The sequence below is a fragment of the Amborella trichopoda genome, chromosome 6 (assembly GCF_054954075.1).
Source record: "Amborella trichopoda isolate Santa Cruz 75 chromosome 6, AtrichopodaSantaCruz75HAP2 v2.0, whole genome shotgun sequence".
Lineage (NCBI taxonomy): Eukaryota > Viridiplantae > Streptophyta > Magnoliopsida > Amborellales > Amborellaceae > Amborella > Amborella trichopoda.
Window position 1 is genome coordinate 27,022,953 of NC_142341.1, and position 20,352 is coordinate 27,043,304.

General features: G+C 37.5%; 1 protein-coding gene across 2 annotated transcripts in view; it reads right to left on the reverse strand.

Moving 5' to 3' along the window:
- SPPL3 (SIGNAL PEPTIDE PEPTIDASE-LIKE 3) overlaps positions 1 to 18,612 on the reverse strand; it is a 64,092-nt gene extending 45,480 nt beyond the window's left edge. For both annotated transcript variants that reach the window (XM_088870406.1, XM_006850238.4), the window contains exons 1-5: positions 18,420 to 18,612; positions 14,938 to 15,096; positions 12,063 to 12,174; positions 11,846 to 11,965; positions 6,344 to 6,501 (exon numbers count right to left, since the gene is read on the reverse strand). In XM_088870406.1, coding sequence (XP_088726532.1) covers positions 6,344 to 6,501; positions 11,846 to 11,965; positions 12,063 to 12,174; positions 14,938 to 15,096; positions 18,420 to 18,554 — 684 coding nt within the window. In that variant the 5' untranslated portion in view covers positions 18,555 to 18,612. The remainder of the gene's footprint in view (positions 1 to 6,343; positions 6,502 to 11,845; positions 11,966 to 12,062; positions 12,175 to 14,937; positions 15,097 to 18,419) is intronic.
- Between the last annotated feature and the right edge of the window lie 1,740 nt (positions 18,613 to 20,352).

Genomic DNA, 20,352 nt, shown 5'->3' on the forward strand with positions numbered 1-20,352 from the left:
GGTTGGTGGCTAGGAGGAATACATACTCCAATGTGAGGTTTGGGGGGCTTATGAGGACAAGGCCAAAACCTCGACACACCAAACTTACTTAATGCACGGACGCCAGCTGCATTTTTTGGGGAAGGGCCAGATGGTCTGCGCAAGCATGTACTAAAATAGGACTCATGCACCTAGACTTGAGCAGCACATGTCTGGATTAACATGACTCCTTAGGGAGCATTTAACATCCATAGCAACCCTGTAGTCCATCTGCATCTTGGCTAGCTTTGATAAGCTAATCATGAGCCCCTGCAAGAGAGATTCGAGTCATGGGCCTTGATGCGTTTGTTTGAGAGGTAGAAAGTGAATGCTTGGCTCACACACAAGCTAACTAGTTCCAGCTCCCGAGGGCCCCAAACCCATGCTAGCCTATTGTCTAGAACACAAGTCTTTTAGACTGACCCTCCTCGCTCAAATTGGGCCACAAAATCTTCCAGCTCCTCATAAGGTGAATAGTACACTTTCCACATCTCCTCAATGACCCTATGCCTTTGCACCTTCTTTCCTTTTGTTGCCAAGATGGATTGCATCATCTATTTCTTGACTTCCACGGGCGGACTTGGATAAGGCAACCCATTACTCTGAATTTTGGTGAGATGATGCTTTAGGCAATTAATAGTATCAAGCATATCCTTTCCATAATACGAGCATTTAAACTACCTCTTAAGCTGAGACAACTTCAACCCATAGTGCCATCGCTAAATCCCCTTCCCCGGGAGGGACTCTTTCTCATATGCCTACTCTCTCAAAGCCTACAAAAGTAAGAAGTGTTGCTTTGCTTGTTAAAGATAAATATTAGTTTTAAAACAAATTAACCCAACCATAAACATATGCTTGGGATATATATATATGTATATGCATGTACAAATCATCATCCACATCATCAAAGCCTTTTCCCAACTATTTGGGGTCGGCTACACAAATCCTGGTCAGCCATTCTGTTGTATCACGGACCATACATTCAATGAGGCCATAAGCCCTCATATCTCTTCTCGAGACTTCCAACCATGTCCTTTTGGGCCTATCCCTTGCCCTTCTTGAGTCTTCCACTTGAACCAACTCGTACCTCCTAACAGGTATTGTACTGGGTCTGCGCTGCACATGGCCAGCCCATCTATGTCTACTTTCTTTCATCTTACCACCTATTGGAATCACACCTAAGTTTTCCCAAATGTATTCATTTCAAATTCTATCCTTTTTTGTCTTGCCACTCATCCATCTCAACATCTTCATCTTAGCTACATATACACATATAAGTATGTATATAAATATCTCAAATGCATAAATGTATCATAGATTTTTGTATGCATCAAAATATGAAAGAAGTTAACTTATTATTTTTCCATAAGGAAATGTGATTATTGTATGCATCAAAATATGAACGAAGTTAATTTATTATCTTTCCATAAGGAAATGTTAATTTGCAAACAATCTAAGCCTACTAGACGCATAAACAACCATCAAAAAAATATCCCATTAGCAACATTAAATTATAGAATAAAAATTACAGACATTTTTATTTGAGAGAAAGTTAACTTATGTATTGTTGTGGAGTGTTAGAATAATAAAAATTAGAAACATTAAGTTAGTACATCTATGGAGCTACTTTTTTATGCATCAAATATGGATAAAATCTGATTTACACTGAATCTTTTAAGGGAAGATACTGCTTCTAAAAGATTCCAAGCATGTTGGGGGCATAAAAAACCATAAAAAAGAAAATAATAGGCATAATCAAATTCATCATCATCATGAGAGCCTTATCCCAACTAATTGGGGCTGGCTACACGAATCTTGTTCCACCATTCCACTCTATCAAGGGTCGTACCCTCAATCAGACCATAAGTCACCATATCACTTCTCACTACCTCCATCTATATTTTTTTGGGTCTGCCCCTTGCCTTTTAAGAGTCTTCCACTTGAACCAAATCACCCCTAATAACCAATGATGTTCTAGGTCAATGCTACACATGGCTAGGCCACCTAAGTCTACTTTCCTTCATCATATCGCCTATTGGAACTACCCCGAAGTTCCCTAAGATGTATTCATTCCGGATGCTATCATTTCTTGTCTTGCCACTCATCCATCTCGACATTCTCATCTTAGCTACACTAATTCTATGGATATGTTGTTTCTTGAGTGCTCAACATTCCGTTCCATTAAGTATGGCTGGGACCGTCCTATGGAATTTCCCCTTCAATTTCATTGGTATGCGACGATCACATAAGACTCTAGAGGCACATATCTAGTTTGTCGACCCAGCTCTAATTTTACGCGCGACATCTTCCTTAATCTCTCCGAAATTATCAACCTAAGGTATCAAAAATAATATCTTTTAGGTACTTATTGGCCATCAATCTTAACTAATTCATCGTTTCTACTCCTATTATTACTAACCTTCATTATCACCATCATCAAAGCTTTTTCCCAACTATTTGGGGTTGGCTATACGATACGGGGTCCGTCACTCTCAACGGCCATACCCTCAGTGAGGCCACAAGTCCCTATATTTTTTCTCACAACTTCCAACCATATCTTTTTGGGCCTACCCCTTGCTCTTTTTGAGCCTTCCACTTGAACTAACTAGCACTTCCTAACAGGTGTTGTACTAGGTTTGCATTGCACATAGCCAGCCCACCTAAGTCGACTTTCTCTTATCTTATCGTATATTGGAGCCATACCTAAGTTCCCCCAAAGGTATTCATTTTGAATCCTATCCCTTCTTGTCGCGCTACACATCCATTTCAACATCCTCATCTTAACTACACTCATCCTATAGGTATGTTGTTTCTTGACCACCCAACATTCCATCCCATAAAGCAAAGCTAGTCTCAGTGTTGTCCTATAGAACTTCCCCTTCAGCGTCATTAGTATGCGGCGATCACATAAAACTCCGGTTGCACATCTTCACTTCACCTACCCAGCTCTAATTCTACGTGTGTTATCTTCCTCAATCTCTCCATTTTCCTGGATTATCAATCCAAGATATGGAAAGTGTATACTTTTTCGTATTTCTTGTCCTATTATTACTAAACTCACATTTCAAATATTATATCTTAATCCAACTAATTTTAAAACCTTTAGATTCTATAGCATCCTGGCTTGTGTGCCCCTTTTGCTATTCTACTAATGACAACATACGTCATCTATTGCTTGATTGTATTTTCTCGCAGACGATATGGAGATCGATTGCATGGAGATGTGGCAAACGATTCATTCTGGACTCATCCATTGCATCCACATTGAGGAAATGGATAGCTTTTAGATTGAAGTGAAATTGAACTTTTAATATTTGGCATTCCTTATTCTTCACGGTAGTTTGGATGCTTTAGGAAGAGCAAAAATCATCGCATATTTCAAGGGAAGGTGTCCAAGCATGAATAGTTAATTAAGACGATCACTTGTCAGGTTCAAGAGTTGGCAGATGCTAAAGTGTGGTCCTACCACATATCAAAGACGGTAATAACAGCAAATTTACAAGTAACATGGTGACAACAAAGGATCAAGCCCGCCATACCGATTGCATGGTCATTTCCTCATCTTCAACATTTCAAGCTGCATATTGATGGGTCTTCTTTTCAGAATTCAGGAATAGCAAGTTGTGGGGGTATTATAAGGGATAATGGTTCTTCCTTTGTTGCATTTGCCATTCCTCTTAGTGTCACGTCGAATAACCATGCAAAATTCCGTGCTTTGGAAGCAGGTGTTGATTTGGATATCAAAATGGATTGTTTCCCCTTACAGATTGAAAGTGATTCCTCACTTCTTGTAAAAGTTATACGTGGCTGCTGCAAATCTCCATGGGGGCTTCATACCAGAACTACCAATTGCCAATTTCGACTTGCACATTTTTCAAGGTCAATTTCTCATATTTATCACGAAACTAATATAGTGGCTGATGTACTTGCCAAAACGGCTACAATTTTTTCATATGCCACCGTTTGGCATTTTAGGCGTCTAGACTTTACTTCTCTTCCTTGACTTCATGATGTTGCATAATTGCCCTATTTTAGGGTTGTAAAATAATGAGTTGTAATTTGTTTTCTCCATTTATGAAAAACGGGTAGGTAGCCTTCTCCCCCACTGCTTTACACAAAAAAAAAAAGGACTATCCCTAGTCTCATCAATCAAAGCTACATCATTTGCAAACAACAATCACCACGATACCTCTGCTAAGTTAACTCGTGTATAACCAAAGCAAAGAGATATGGGCTCAATGTTAATCCCTGATGTAGGCTTACCATCACTGAAAACTCACTTCTCTCCACTAGTTGTCTTCATATTAGTTAGAATTCCCTCATAAATATCCCTCACTGTGTTAATATATCGACTAGACGCCCTTTTCTTTTCCAACAACCACTAAATTAACTCTCTAAGTACTCTATCATATGCTTTCTCTAAATCAATGAAGACCATGTGGACGACTTTTCCCTTATCTGTAAACTTCTCAATTAATTGTCTAAGTAAGAAAATAGCCTCGATGGTTGACCCCCCAGCATAAAATTGAAATGATTTTTTGATACACTTGTTTCATGCCCTTGCTCGATCACTCTCCCCTATAGCTTCATAGTGTGGCTTAGAAGTTTGATCCCTCAATAGTTCGTACAACTTTATATATCTTATTTGTTCTTGTAAGAAGGTACCACAGTACTTTTTTTCCATCCGCCTAGCATTTTCTTTCTCCTCAAAATCTTGTTGAACTACTTAGTTAACCAGTATTTCTCTAAAAAAAAAAAGAAAAAACCCGCTTGGTTAACTAGGATATGGCAATGTCTCCCATGCACTTCCAAACCTCTCTTGGTATACCATCTGATCCGAAAGCCTTTCCTACCTTCATCTTCCTTAAAGCTTTTTTCATTTTCAGATCTCCTAACCCAACGCACATATCTATGAACTCCAACCTCATTTGTGTCAAAGGTTCATCCTAATTTTGTGTAAAAACACATTGCAAAAGAATGCAAAAATTACCTATAAAAAATACCTCTATATAGAAAATGGGAAAGACAATGAATCGTATTGCTTTCACTTAAAGAGAATGCAACAAAAATACAAAATTAACCAAAATATAACTAGATCGATTGACATTTGTCAAAAATATTTACCTATAAGAATTCAATTTGAAAAATAAAACTTAATTTTGCTTGCCCAGAGTTTTAAATAGATGCCCCAATGTTCGCACCTGAATGCCTCCAATATTTGTGGAAACGTTAAGTACCCAAAATAGAAACCCCAAAAGTAGATTTGGAACTCATGCCCAGATCAAGTTGATCCAAGCTCTCAAAAGACTCTGCCAAATGGCATCTCAGTATTCAAAATCTCACAAATCCAAGATTGTGAGTGCTTTATCATAGATACTAAGCCTTTGCTTCAATATATACAACATAATTCGCCTTCAGGAAGAAATTTCAAGGTGGGTCTAGCTAGGGTTGCAAAATTTCAGAATAAATCAACTTTGGCTGGACCCTAGTTCAAAAAACAGAATCTCATAATCTTGGATTTTAGGTGTTTTTCTCTTGAATTGGATGTTTTCAATCAATAACAGTGTTATAAAAGAGAAACTCTGGTTAGAGCTCATAAGGGTCCCGAATCCAATTTGTGTCTGACAAACTCGGCGGAGCTGTCCAAAAAGATAATAAAACCAACCAAACTTGGCATGTTCCCAACTGTATGGTTCCAGGCTCAGAACCCAGCCGAGCCCAGGTGACTCAAGCGAGTCCAATTGGATTCACCCCAGTTTTCAACAATTGATTAGTAGAGGATGCAAAAAGAGGCTTAGGAGTGAACTTTGGGAACAAACCAACCTTTAAATGGTGAAAGAATGAAAGAATCGTAGGTCAGATTTCTGCACTCCTTTAAACTGAATAATAATGGACTTAGCAAGTTTCTGTGGATGCGCCAAGTCTGTCAAAAACTAGTCGAGTCCCTCTGCACTCGACCAAGTTACTTTAGTAACTTGGAAGAGTGAAGCCACAGTACCCCCTGATGAGTTTCTAAACACTGAAATGAAGCATTCACCTCAAACTTTTGTTCTTTTTTCAGTCCATACTTGCGTGTCCAATAAAAGCAATGTAATTCACCTAAACATAGAATAGTTAACAAGAGGGTGTTGTACACCAGCATAAAGGTTTCTTCTTATAAGGAAACATCGAGACAAAAATTACGAAGTAGCAAATGAATTTGCACTAAAATTCAAATGCACAGTAACCAAAGGTTGGCTGCATTAATGCTCAAGAATCATTTACTGCAGTGGTAAGAGATATAACAGAAATCAAATGCCGTTAAGAGATTATCTACATGTCAGACCTTTCTTGTAAGTTCATTGTAGCGCTCATCAGTTTGTTCACATGTAACAAATTCAGACCACAAGGAAGCACACACTATAGTGCCAACAGCCATCATCCACAGGAAGATCTCTGAGAAGTCCACTATAGGGCGATTTGGAGAATACAATAAAATATCCACTGCAATACAAAATGCAAGTTCAGATGGGTGAAATAGAAAGCAGGCCAAGGCAGATGCATATGGGTACATGTGCTTGGGGCATTTGTCCATATATGCATTCATGGACTATAGAAGGTTCTGAAAAAATAATTACAAAGAAAAAAGTTATACTTTTCAAGTCTCCTAAATGTTAAAACATAGTAAACATCATAATTACAAAACTGTTGATGTATAACTGGAAGCTGAGAAAGAAATTTTCTGCTGGTATAATTTTTCACAAGTTGGAGATCTAGCCCAGTGATTAAAATAATTGCATATTTGGAAGATGGATCGAAATTTCATCTTCTAGACCATATTAAATGGAGAGATAGAGGAAGATGTGCACAAGTGAATGCTAAAGTGCGTCACTTTGGGAGATTGAACTTGAGCCCTCTAGCCAATTATAAGATTCTTGCTGCTTAACCATCACATTTTCCATGTCTTCACCCCCAACCTGTAAACTGAATTGACATGTGAAGTTTCGTTAATCACATTGAACTCTCTTAAAACAAAGTGGACTTTTTACTATCTATTTACAGAACACATAGCAGGCAAGAGATGGGGCACTGTTTGTGATGAATGTGCTCCACTCAAAAGGAATTTGTGTTATCGGCATTTTCATTTTTCTTGTTCTCATATAACATATACTAGATTGGGGGCTAACTGATACATATGCCTCCCTCCCAGAAGCCATCTTGGTTTCATACCTCTCTGCTGGATCGCATTGACGTTTATGAAAAACACCTGTTGGGCAATACATTACTCTTGATAGTTCGGATATAAAGACAATACACAATGGCAGATGTAAATATGGTGACATTGTAATTCAAGACTATTATTTTTCCACCCTTGACAAACTCTCCTCCACTGTTTACATCACCTTTTTGTTATCATGGTTGAGTTTCCTGCCCATGATGCACTCTTAGTAGTTGAGAATGAATTTAAAGCAATGACCTAGTTGAGCGATGCACTTTAGCATTCATAATGAAAAATTGTATCTTTGCCCTCTCGTACTTTTACATCCATAGATATCCCTTAGCAATTTTGAATTAAAATGATTTATGGAGAATACTTATTTCTGAATTTCCAAAGCTAAGGAATGGTAAGATTAGGCCAGTAGCAAGATTGATACTGGTAGGGGGCATCACTTGGAAAGGTGGGGTACGTCTAAGACTGATGGCGCAAATGACTTCTTGTGGAGGGGAGTATCCAAAACAATCAGCCTTTGAAGCAGGCCTGTAGAAAACTTCTAATAAACGGGAGGATCATCCGAATACCTTGGCATCACAGGGATTTAGAATTACAGGAAGTGGTTTGTCACTTCATCTAAGTGTTTTTGGAGCTTTGCTAAAAGGGTGTCATTTCAGGGATTAACTAACTTAGCTTGGAAACCTTCAAGTACGTTTCCAATTAGGTTGACGTTGGTCAGAGGGTGGAATCTCTATCCTAGTGACCCACACAAAGGACTTACCTTCTCAAGTCATTGCCTTTTCTAATTGGCATTCACAAATAAAATCCTCACAAACAATATCTTTGAAACAAAGGTTTACAATTCAATTATTCTTACTTGCCCAAAGGAGGCAAATGATGTTCATGCAGCAACCTGGCTGCAAGTTCAAGCAGTATTCTAAGAGGTCAAAGGGTAGGAGACAAACGCCCTATTCAGGGCCCCCAAGTATTTGTAATTATCAGAGTGGAAAATGCAATGGTTATAGTGTGACGCTATGCTCATTGGAGCTGGAATTCTTTTCATTGTCGAGGGTAATTGCCTCAATGCTATCAAATGGACTAGGAAGGAGGCACCTACCCCTGTTTGAGGAAGTATTTGATATTTCTGAGACTCAAGAGGTGTCCGTTCAACATGTCCTGTTGCGGGTAAGGGGAGCTGAGGAGGCATATGCTTTAGAGATGTGAAGTGGTAGGAAGTAGGAGTCCTCATTTGTAGAGGGTTGAGTAGTTTGTCATTGGGTCACTTTGTAATCTCTCTTACTGTTCTCATTGCTAGCTTTGTGATCTGTTTTTGATGAATGTTAGTCCAATACTAATGATAATAATAATAATTAAAAAATAAAGAGAGAGGCAAAAGTTATTATCTTTATTTACCCCAGCTACACACACAGGTTTTACATCGTGCACAGAACCTTTTCATAAGTTGTGGGACTTTTAGGCTCCAATAGGGATCCCAAGAAGTTAAGGATACGAATGAGGTTATAAAAGGGAACTCTTCATTTTCCACTTCATGGTACTGCAAACTATAGCAGAATCTAGAAGGGAAAGTAACACAAGCTATAGGCTTGAGAGCTTAAATACTAAGTGGAAGAATCAAAATTGACACCAGGCCACAAGTGCCGATAATAATCTGAAGAAGGTTGACACATAGTTGCTGGGAGCGAGAGCGGGAATGACTCCAATTCCGGGAGCGGAAGCATCGGATCGACAGCTGCCCAAAGCTCCAGAGCTCAAAGAGCAAGTTCCGGTGCGAATAGAACTTACGGATCGAGATCGCGTTTGAATAGGGAGCGAGTTCCCGATAAATTGGGATCGAGATCCTTATTTAACGGAAACGTGTTCCATGTAAAATGGGATCATGTTCCCATGTTCATTAGGATCGCGCTCCCATTGACAATAGGAACAAGATCCCATTTAAGGTAAGTCGTGCCCCTATCTAAGAAAGACCGCATTTCTATTTGGAAAGGTTCGAGCTCCATTCAGTACTTTCTAAAAAGGTTCGAATCACCCTTTTTACTCTCCCCAAGAAACAAATATAATATTTGAAATGATAGCATTAAATGGTAGATATGCATTAAAAATTTGCATGAAATGGAAATGGAAATAGAAATGATGCACATAAAAGATATCATTAAATATGCTTTAAGTATTCATGTTCCTTGTGAACCCACAAGACCATATTATGTAAAAGTTAAATAAACCAAATGTTTTCTATAATTTTATCAGTTTCATCTGAATCTCTAATGAACAATAGATTTATTTTTATATTTTATTATAAAAGAGCAATTCAGGTTTGTCCTTTATGGCACTAAACAACAATTTACTCCATCAGTAGCACAAACTTTTTGTGTTGTGTTCACACGTATTTTAAAGCACACACGTAGGTGAGGGCATCCAATATTTTAATAATTAAAATTTTGATCATTACATGCGCATTTAATGCACATCTTAAAAATAAAAAATAAAGGTGATAATATTTTAATAATGAAAATTTATCATTACATGCATTAAATGCTAAATTGATCCATCGATTTTTTAAAAACATATATTTCTGTGAACCCGTCCAACCATATTATGTAAATGCTAAATAAACCAAAAGTTTCTAATAATTTTATTCTTTTCGTCTTAATCTCTAATGAGCAAGAAATCTATTTTTATATTTCATTATAGAAGAGTAACTCAGGTTTCTCCTTGATCGCAATAAACAGCACTTGACTCCATCAGTAGCACAAACTTTTTGTGTTGTGTTAACACATATTCTAAAACACACACGTGAGTGAGGGCATCCAATATTTTAATAATTAAAAATTTGATCACTACATGTGCATTTAATGCACATCTTAAAAATAAAAAATAAAGGAGATAATATTTCAATAATAAAAATTTATCATTACATGCATTAAATGTTAAATTGATCTATTGATTTTTTAAAAACATATATTTATGTGAACCCGCACGACCATATTATGTAAAAGCTAAATAAATCAAATGTTTCCAATAATTTTATTCTTTTCGTCTTAATATCTAATGAACAGTAAATATATTTTTATATTTCATTATAGAAAAGTAACTCAGGTTTGTCCTTGATGCCATTAAACAACAATTTACTCCATCAGTAGCACAAACTTTTTGAGTTGTGTTAACACATGTTCTAGCACACACGTGAGTGAGGGCATGAGATCTACAATTTAAAAGAATGCATTCTGTTCGAAAGTGGGATCACAATCTATGCGATTGTGGGATCAAGCTCCGTTATGAATGGGATCGAGAATCCTATAAATAGGAGCGAGCTCCCAAAAAAATTGGAACGGGTTCCGATCGAGATCCTGGCCACGGAGGGTCGAAGCTGGTTCCGGAGAAGGAGCACCACCCTAGTTAGGCGCTCCCGGTAACTATGGGTTGACATATAATTGAGGGTGGGTAACAAGGGTTAACAAAATCTCAAAGAGATAAATCATGATTATCAGCCCACTTACACTTATTACTCCTTTTTGTTGTCCCAATATGAATGCATCAGTATTACAGCTTTGGGGATCAAGGGATGTGCTTTAGATAACTAGATATCAATGAAATGTTGAGGAAACAAGAGGTAGGGGAATTCCAATTTTTTATAGGAATGGCATCAATAGAAAACATAGTAGTATTAGAGAATTGTCATGCCATAGAGAGGTCAAAGTTCCCGGAAACTCCCATATTCACTGTAGATTGGTTTTAAAATACCACCACCAAAATTCACTATTCCATTTTTTATTTTTTTTGGCTAAGCAAAAACCACCAAAATTTATAGTACTAAGAGAGAGTAAATAATAATGTAACTTTTCAAAATTTCTCCTCAAGACTCGTTTCCCTAAAACCCCACCCTCCTCCCTCTATACACAAAATCCAAGCTAAGAATTCCTACCAAAATCGGACTTCCAATCAAATCAAATTTATTAGTATACCTCCAATTCACCTAATATCTCTAAACTCTATTAATAACCAAGTTAAATAGGATTTCCTGCAAAATTGGGAACTCCCATCAAACCACTAAAACTCAACAAACTATGCATTCCTACCAAAATAGGACTTCCAATCAAATCAAATTTTATTAGTATCCGTCCAATTTACCAAAGACCTCTAAACTCTATTAACAACTAAATTAAAATAGGATTTCCTGTAAATTTGGAATTCCCATCAAACCACTAATACTCAACAAAAAAAGTCTATGTTAGAAAACAAATTAGAAAATCTATAACATTTAAGAAATATAAGACGAACATTTAAGAAAAATAAGATAAAACAATTAAATAAAAAATTAAGTTGGAACGCAAACACTTATAGAAGATTATTGGAAAACTTATCCAAAAAAGAAGTGATTAAGAAACTTAAATATAAAAATAAATATATTAATTTTTCATTAACATGGGATACCATTAAAAATCTTTTCATCAAAACAGGTCCTTTATCCAATGCACGTGACATTAGCTACTTACTACTAACAAGTAACATGGAGACAACAAAACATAGTTTTAGGGCTGCCTGTGGATTCATATATAGATGCATTTAAATGACCAAAACCAAAGTTAACACCATAGGATTCAAGAACAAGAAACTCACCCTTATGTCCAGCAGCCAAATGCCCTTGAAGATTATCTCCTGCTGATTTGGGAATCATTATAATAGGGATTGTAATATTAAGAGAAGTGTCGTTTTCAGTGCAAACCATTTTGTAGAGATCTGCAAATACCAAACCACAAAGATAAACTTGGAAGGATCCATATATTGGTCAAAGGGTATACATACAATAATGACCATTACTACAGAAAATTGGTACCTTCCTCATCATTCATAATAAGCAAGCCTGCTGCACCCTCGTACTGAGCAACTTGTGCTTTCGTGGTGAAGGCACAATCCCCACGCTTGGACAAAGCCATGGAATTCACTAACTGCATTAGACAAAAAGATGATCAAAAGAAGATAGTGAAAAGCAGTATCCAGTACCCCACTACTAAATAGTGAAGAGACCTGTAAGCTCTAGAAAATAAATGACATTATGAATACTTGTGACCACCACGAAAAACTTGATGTTTGGTTTGTATATTTAAGCGTAGGTGTTTAGAAAGGTCGATGAGAAAGTATACTGAACCAGTATCGCTTCTGAGTCACAGAGTCTACTCGTTGAACCCAAGAAGATGTAAGGTGGTAGTGAGAAAAGTGTACGAGGGAAGAGTGTAGTACCCCTGAAGTAACCTCAATAACAAGGCTGCTCAGGGGAATCAGAGCTCCACAATTTCTTGATTTCATATGTCCAGACAGACAATAGTTGCAAGAATCGGGAGTAACAGCATTAGTTTTGAAGGTCTAGGCTTGAGAGGATCCAAACTATCCATCCGAGGCATGTGGGACCCTGCACACACATACATATATAGGGTAGATACTTCTCTTAGCCCAAGTGCTAACAGAACAGTATTTGACCAAGCGCTCTGATTCAATATTTTGACACATTCGATGACCATTATGTATGGAAACTTTATTTTTATTTTTTTAAGTTTTTTCTAAAAATCCATTTGATCAAAAATTTTACAGTTAATACACATCTAGCCAAGAAAAAAAAAGGAAATATTATAAAAATACTTCCTAAATTTTAAACGAGCGAAAATACCCCTGCCCTTGTCACCAATAAAGGCAGAGTTGTCTTAGTCATTTAAAATTGTGTATTAGTTTTTTGATATTTTATTTTGCTTTGCCTTGGTGAGTCGCACTTACCCCTAAATTTAGGTCCATTATATTTATAAAAAATTATTAAAAAATAAATTGCGCCACCACTAGCCCTCAGATCAGTCTAGATTTATATGGGACGTGCAAATATTGTTTTATTATCCATTAGCCCTTTGGCTAACAAAAGCCACACACACCCACACCCACACCCACACATGCGCATGCACACACACGCACACACACATACACACACACACACATGCACACACAGGCATCTGCATAAGAAGACACAGCATACAATATCAAGGAGTGCAACATGATATGTCATTTAGTCAAATGAATTTTTATTTTCTATGACTAAAACCCAAAAACAGGCATATTCCCACATTAGAACTTTTTAAGGCAACTACAAAAGTAAAAAGAAGAAATAAAAGAACTGTAGGGAGTGATCGAGGAATAAAATTAAGTTTTCCAGTTTTAAAGCAAAGAAAGAAGAAATTAATTTTAGGGACCAGCAATAAAAAGAGAAGGTTGTTCATCAATTAACTTTGCCTATATTTGCAAATAATGATATTCCAACAGGTCATTCACATTGAAAGGGATCAATCAGTGTTTAAGACAGCCTTGTTACTCAGCTTCCGCATATAGCCAAGGCAAGCACAATGTACCCCTTGGCACATGTGTAAGGTGAACAATACTCAGGTGAGTAGTGTTAAAACTACTTGCCCGGGTAGTGTAGAACTCAGGCTTACTATAATAAAAAAGGGGATACTGCCCCCCTTATGTCATTCGCCCTAAAAAGGGGGGCACCACCCACTTTCATCTCTCTCTCTACCTCGAGCTCATGTACCAGATTCTCTCTCTACCGCAAGCTTTGCTATTACCAGGGTCTCTCTCTCTCTATCTCTATCTCTATCTCTCACACACACACGGGTCTCTCTCTCTCTCTCACACACACACACACAGGTCTCTCTCTCTCACACACACACACACGGGTCTCTCTCTCTCTCACACACACACACGGGTCTCTCTCTCTCTCACACACACACACACGGGTCTCTCTCCCTCTCACACACACACACACACGGGTCTCTCTCTCACACACACACACACAACAAAAAGGGGCTTGGATCCCCCCCCTTTCATTTCGCTCTCCCGCCCCCACTCTCTCTCTCTCTAAGAAGCATGGATTTCCACCCCCTTTTTATTTCTCTCCCTCTATCTCTCTCTAAAAGGGGGCAGAAATCTGCCCCTTTTTCATCGCTCTTTTAATAGGGGGAGGAGATCCACCCCCTGTTTCCATCTCTTGCTCTCCTCCAAGAGAGAGAGATAAATGAGAGAGAGGGAGGCTGAGAGAGATGAGAGAGATAAAGAGAGATGCCTGAGAGAGGAGATATAGAACCTAAGAGTGAGAGGGAGCTACCTATGAGAGAAAGAGAGTGAGATGCCTGTGAGAGAGAGATGTCTGTGTGAGAGAGAAGACTAGGCAAAAGGGGAGAGAGAGAGAGAGAGAGAGATGTGGCCAAAGCCTTCTCCCTCTCTTGGGCACATGGCAAAGTACTCCCCCCCCCCCCCCCCCCCCCCCCCCGCCTTTCCTTTTGCTTCCTCTCTATTTTTCTCTTTCCTTTTGCTATTTCATGAGGGACTCGACCGAGTCTGACGTGGCCGAGTAACTCAGCTCGGGCAAGGGCCGAGGGATGTCCGAGCAGAATTTTCAGCACTAGGATAAATATTTTCAACAAGGTACACACAAACATAAAAACTAATAGGAAGGACCGTATTTAAATTTTCATGAAAATCATACATTAAAGATACGACATCATGCACATAGGAAGGTTTAAAGTTTAAACAAGCAGACTTTCCACTTGTAGGAGTGAGAGTGCCTCATTCCAAATTGCAATCACATAGAGTTCCCAGCATAAAAGTTTACTGGCCATTGATAAGGGGTTCTTTGTTCGTGTTTTGTAGAGCAGAAACAGAAATAAACTAACCTTTGAAGAGGAATTAGTACAACAATTCACTGGATTTGCCAAAACGGCTGGTCTTTTTCGTGCTTCACTGGCATGACTTGGTAGTGAAGAACCAAATCTTGCACTTAATCCAACAATGCTTGTATCTTCAACACCATTCACCCAATTTTTAACCTTAACCTGAAAGGAAAATACAATATCAAAAAAATTCGGATAATCTATGCCAATTTTGTGTAGAAAAAAAAGGTTAAGAAGATAACATTCCTAAATCCCTCATTTCCATCCAGCCATGCCTTCACTAGGATGATTTGCCCAATAACTCTTAATGTCATAATACCCCTATTGGGAATGGGTGAAAAAAACAAACTGGTTATAGGAAACAATTGCGTATAACAAACATATATAGGAGATAATACAATAACTAGAAAACCATACTAGACTTTCACACAAGTTCATACTTTCAAACAGTGGAACTACACACATTTTTTCTTTTTCATAATGTATAGACTACGTATAAATTGTCAATGTGGAACAAATAAATGTTATAGCGAGTTCAGATATTTGAAGGAAGCAAAACAAAATAGTATTACAGTATAGTTCACCGCAACATATTCACCACAACATGTATAGTATTAATCTGTTCAGCATAACAAAAACAGTACTGCAAAAAAAATAGAACTACAAAAATAACGGTTCATCATAATAAAAGTGCAAGTTATTTTTTTAGCTACCAGCTAAGACCTCAATATGTCTCAAAATGATCCATTTCATACTGGATAGAGCACTCCACGGTCTGGTCTGTTACCTTCCGCACTAGATGAATAGTAAATGTGCTTTAAACTAACAAATCAGTAAAAGTCCTACATACCCAAACATAGGTTTTTATTCAACAATGAAAATGGTAAACTTGTTCTCTAAACAATAGGTAATCCATATAACGAGTCATCATCATCGTTACCATCATTAGAGCCTTTTCCCAACTAGTTGGGGTTGGCTACATAATCCTTGTCTGCCATTCTGCTCTATCGAGGGTCATACCCTCAATGAGATCATAAGTCCCCATATATTTTCTCGCGACTTCCAACCATGTCCTTTTGGGCCCACCCTTGTCTTTTTTTAGCCTTCCACTTGAACCAACTCGCACCTCCTAACAAGTGTTGTACTGGGACTGCACTGCATATAGCCAGTTCACCTAAGTATACTTTCTCTCATCTTTTCACATATTGGAGCCACACCAAAGTTTTCCCAAATGTATGCATTTTGAATTCTATCCCTTCTTGTCTGCACACTCATCTATCTCAATATCCTCATCTCAGCTACACTAATCCTACTTGACAGCCCAGCATTCCACCCTATAAAGCAAAGCCGATCCCACAGCTATCCTATAGAACTTCCCCTTCAGCTTCAATGGTATATACAGCAATCACATAAAACTCCGGTTGTACAACTTCCTTGGCCTACCCATCTCTAATTCTATGTGTGGCATATTCCTCAATCCCCCCATTTTCCTTTATTATTGACTCAAGATATCGAAAGTCCGCGCTATGTGGTATATATTAGCTGTCAATCTTAACTACTTCATCATCTCTACTTCCTCATCTCTACTCCTATTATTACTTAACTTGCATTCTATATACTATCATAGTCCAGCTAATTTTAAAACCTTTAGATTCTAGAGCATCCCTCCAAAGGTCTAACTTTGTGTTGACGCCACTTCGAGTCTCATCAATCAAAACTATGTCGTCTGCAAACACATACACCACAGTACCTCACCTTGTAGGTGCCTAGTTAAGTCGTCCATAACTAAGACAAAGACATATGAGCTCAACGCTGACCTCTGATGTAGACTTATTGTCAAAACTCACTCATCGTTCCACTAGTTGTTTGCAGACTCGTTTGCGCTCCTTCATACATAGACTCAATTATTGACCTCGCTAGCATAAATTCATATATCGAGTAGACCACGTAAAATGTGAATAATGCACATATCACACGTAAGGGGTTTGCAATAGCTGTTTGTTAATATCAGCAACGCAATAGGTGGGTTCCCATTGCGAGTCCTTACTATAGAAATAGAAAGGGGACACGGGTTCTTTCTAAAATCGATGTAGAGGGGGGAAAAAAAGGTGGCATTTTGAGCATCATGGTTTAAAACTCAGCTGAGTCAACTTGATTGGCTGAGTTACATGGACACGGCACCTTGCTGAGCCAAGTTTATAGGTACAAACTTGGGTTATGTAAAAAAATATGAAAAAAATATAAAAGTACAAATTTTACTAGATCAATGTATAAATTTTTGTATAATTTTGATTTCTTTTTATGATGATTAGCTATTTTCTTATAAGAAGCCGCCACTTGGTGTGACGATAAAAGGCTCGGGTAGCCAGCACAAGAGCACGGGTTTGAGTCCTAAGAGTGGCCACTTTGTGCATAAAATGCCAAAGGTTAGGACCGTTTCCATCTCACCCCTCCCAAGACGCTGCGTAGGCAGGACCAGCACCGGGTTATGGCCCTTTTAGTTTTTCTTATCGTATGTCATATTTTTTTTCATTCCACCTTCTTTTGGATTTTTCTGAACTGTTTCTAGCTCTAAATAATTTTTTTCCAATTTTCAGCTTTTATATATTGTTTCCAACTTTCTAGAACTTTTAATCTTGTTTATAGTTTAGTTTTCTTTTCAATTTTTTTAACAATTTTTCCTTTTTTTAAAAAAAAAATTTAGCCCTTTTTCTCGGCTTGTACACTACTCAAGCAAGTCCACTCATACTTGCCCGAGTTACACGACTAGGGTCCGGCTCGAGTCCCTTGCCCGAGCAGGGTATTGAACCTTGGTATTAGGCCATGGCAAACTATACCCCATAGTCTGCCTAAGACCTTAACAGCAGATTGCACTTTATCGTATAAAATACCACTTCGTCAACTCAGCCTGAATTTATGGATTTAAATGTGTATATATGATTCCAAAAGAAAAAAAATGGTTCATACTAGTATAAAGTACAAAAAATAATGAAAATTAACTCCAAATAAGAGGTTTATAACAATGACAGCTCAGGAATACACCCGCCATATTAAAAAAAAAAAATATGACAACGAATATGAATCAGGTTCTCACATGTCAACCCTCAAAAAGAAAAAGATTATGATAAATATGTATCAGGAGAAGAAAAACTAAGAATGTGTCTCTCGAAGAATACAAATGAAACCAAATTAAACATTATTTAAAATATACAAGGAACAAACCTAGAATTGAACCGTTAATAAGAGACAAAACAAGAGATACCAAAGAATATTTCTATCATTTTCCTGTTGGTAATCAGAAAAAGGATTTCCATGAACGGTTGGCTATTACCAATCAGAAAAACCAGAGGAATTGATCATCACTCAGAAACTCGTTCCAATCTCCGCAATTTTGGCATATATCTCATGTGTTTGTTGAGAACAAGAAATGGAAGGAATAAAATAGTAATAGAGAAGATGAGATGGTTGCATTTGAATTGCATTACCAATTGGAATTTGTTGTCGCACCCCGGAGATTTAGGGGTGAAATCGTCGTCACGGCTGACATCGTCCGCAAAAGAGAGAGAGATTAGCAGCAACCATGTCGAGAAGAAGACGAGGCGAACCCTAATTCTTGCCATGCTGCACTTTCAAATCACCTCACTCTCTCTTTCTGCACTTTTCAAATCACCCCTCCCCGTGTGAAAAGGGAGCGATTGATCGGAGAAGGGCATTTCACTCTCAGAAAAAAAAGGAGAAATGGACTCCCAGGAAAAAGCAAAACAATAATTTCTTTGCTTGCTCCCGCGGGATTAAAAGACGAGGTTTTCTGCCATCAAGTTTTACGATAAGACTTTAGGTTACCAAAAAGGCAATTTTGTAAAGAAAAATTAGATTCGAGCCCCTTCGATCGTCACAAAATTGGTTGATATGCATTCAACCTTATGAAATTATTCGCTCAAAAATGATATGCATTCAACCTTATGAAATTATTCGCTCAAAAATGACCTTATCAAACTGTTTTTGTGAGTGCATGAGAAGTTTTTAGTTCTTTTAAATGTTTGCTAGGCGGAGGAGGTTATATTTGCCAAATTTGAGTTCATAAGTAGTGTTATAAGAATCGGATCATCGTATGTATAGATCAAAACTGGCCAGACATTGGTTTTTACTATTTTTAACAACATTTGATTTTTGCTTTGGACCAAATGAACTATAATACTGGTACCCAATCTAAAAGGACCTGCACGTCCGATCCAATCCCAATAAGAAGTAAATAACCAATCGAAGGGAGCATAAAATATTTTAGTTTGTTTTCTAATAAATTTTTATGTCGCGTGTGATTTAGTGTCCTTTTGTCCCTATCTTTGATTGATCTTTAGTACCTTTTCTTTGGAGATGTAATGTTTTACTTGAGCAATGAAAATTAGTGGCGTTCAAGAATGAGGTTTAGGACATGAACAAAGGCCACCACTCATTTTAAAGGACACGGTTTCTATGAGCCCTAAACTCATAAGTAGAAATGCAAACCCCCCTTAATAATCTAATTTTGAAGCAGATTTTGACCCTAATTTTCAAAGAATATGCAAATCCTGAAATTGGAAATTATTAATGTACTTACCCAAAAATAAAAAATATTAATGTGAAGAAAATGTAAACAGTTGATTTTAATTTTTTGAGAGACCATCATGGATAAAGTTTGGATGATGATGATGATGATGACGATGACGATAAACTCAAATAAATAAAATATAAAATAAAAATATAGAAGAAGAAGAATGGCTCTTAGTAAATGTGGTAAATATAGATGAGGGAATTTACTTGGGCCTTACTATGGGTAGGCAGGGATGCAAATGCATTTGTCTCTTCATGCACTAAAAGTGCCCCCTTATATTTAAGATACCTTGTCGTTACTCATTTACTTTCGTATTATCTTTGTATACCTTCACATTTGTCCTTTTTAAATTGATATTTTGCCAACCCTTTCTTTCTTGCCTTGTTTGAAGTCACCAAGGCATGGCACCATTGCAGCAACTTTCGTATGTGGTAAGCCATTTTATCTTTGATCATTCAAATTACAGACAAAATGCATTTCCCCACGACTTTTTTTTTTTGTAAATCTTTGTGTACTGACTCGTGATCGAATCATTTGGGATTAAAAAGTGAAAAAAATTATTTTTTCCACTAATAGTGGCCAAATTGGTGTTTACCAAATCATGTGCCTATCGCAACAATGGTAGATATAGGTATTCTAAAAATACACCTCCAAGAGCAATGTTTGACAGTGGCTTTGATGGGTGGTTTAGCTAGACGGGGGAACTCTACTATATCCTTTTGGGTAGAATATAGGTGATAGGTTTTCTATCCATGATAAGAATGGAACTCAATAGGTCATATTGTAGCACCCACCACCTTGACCTCGTATGTCTTGGGTCCATTCTT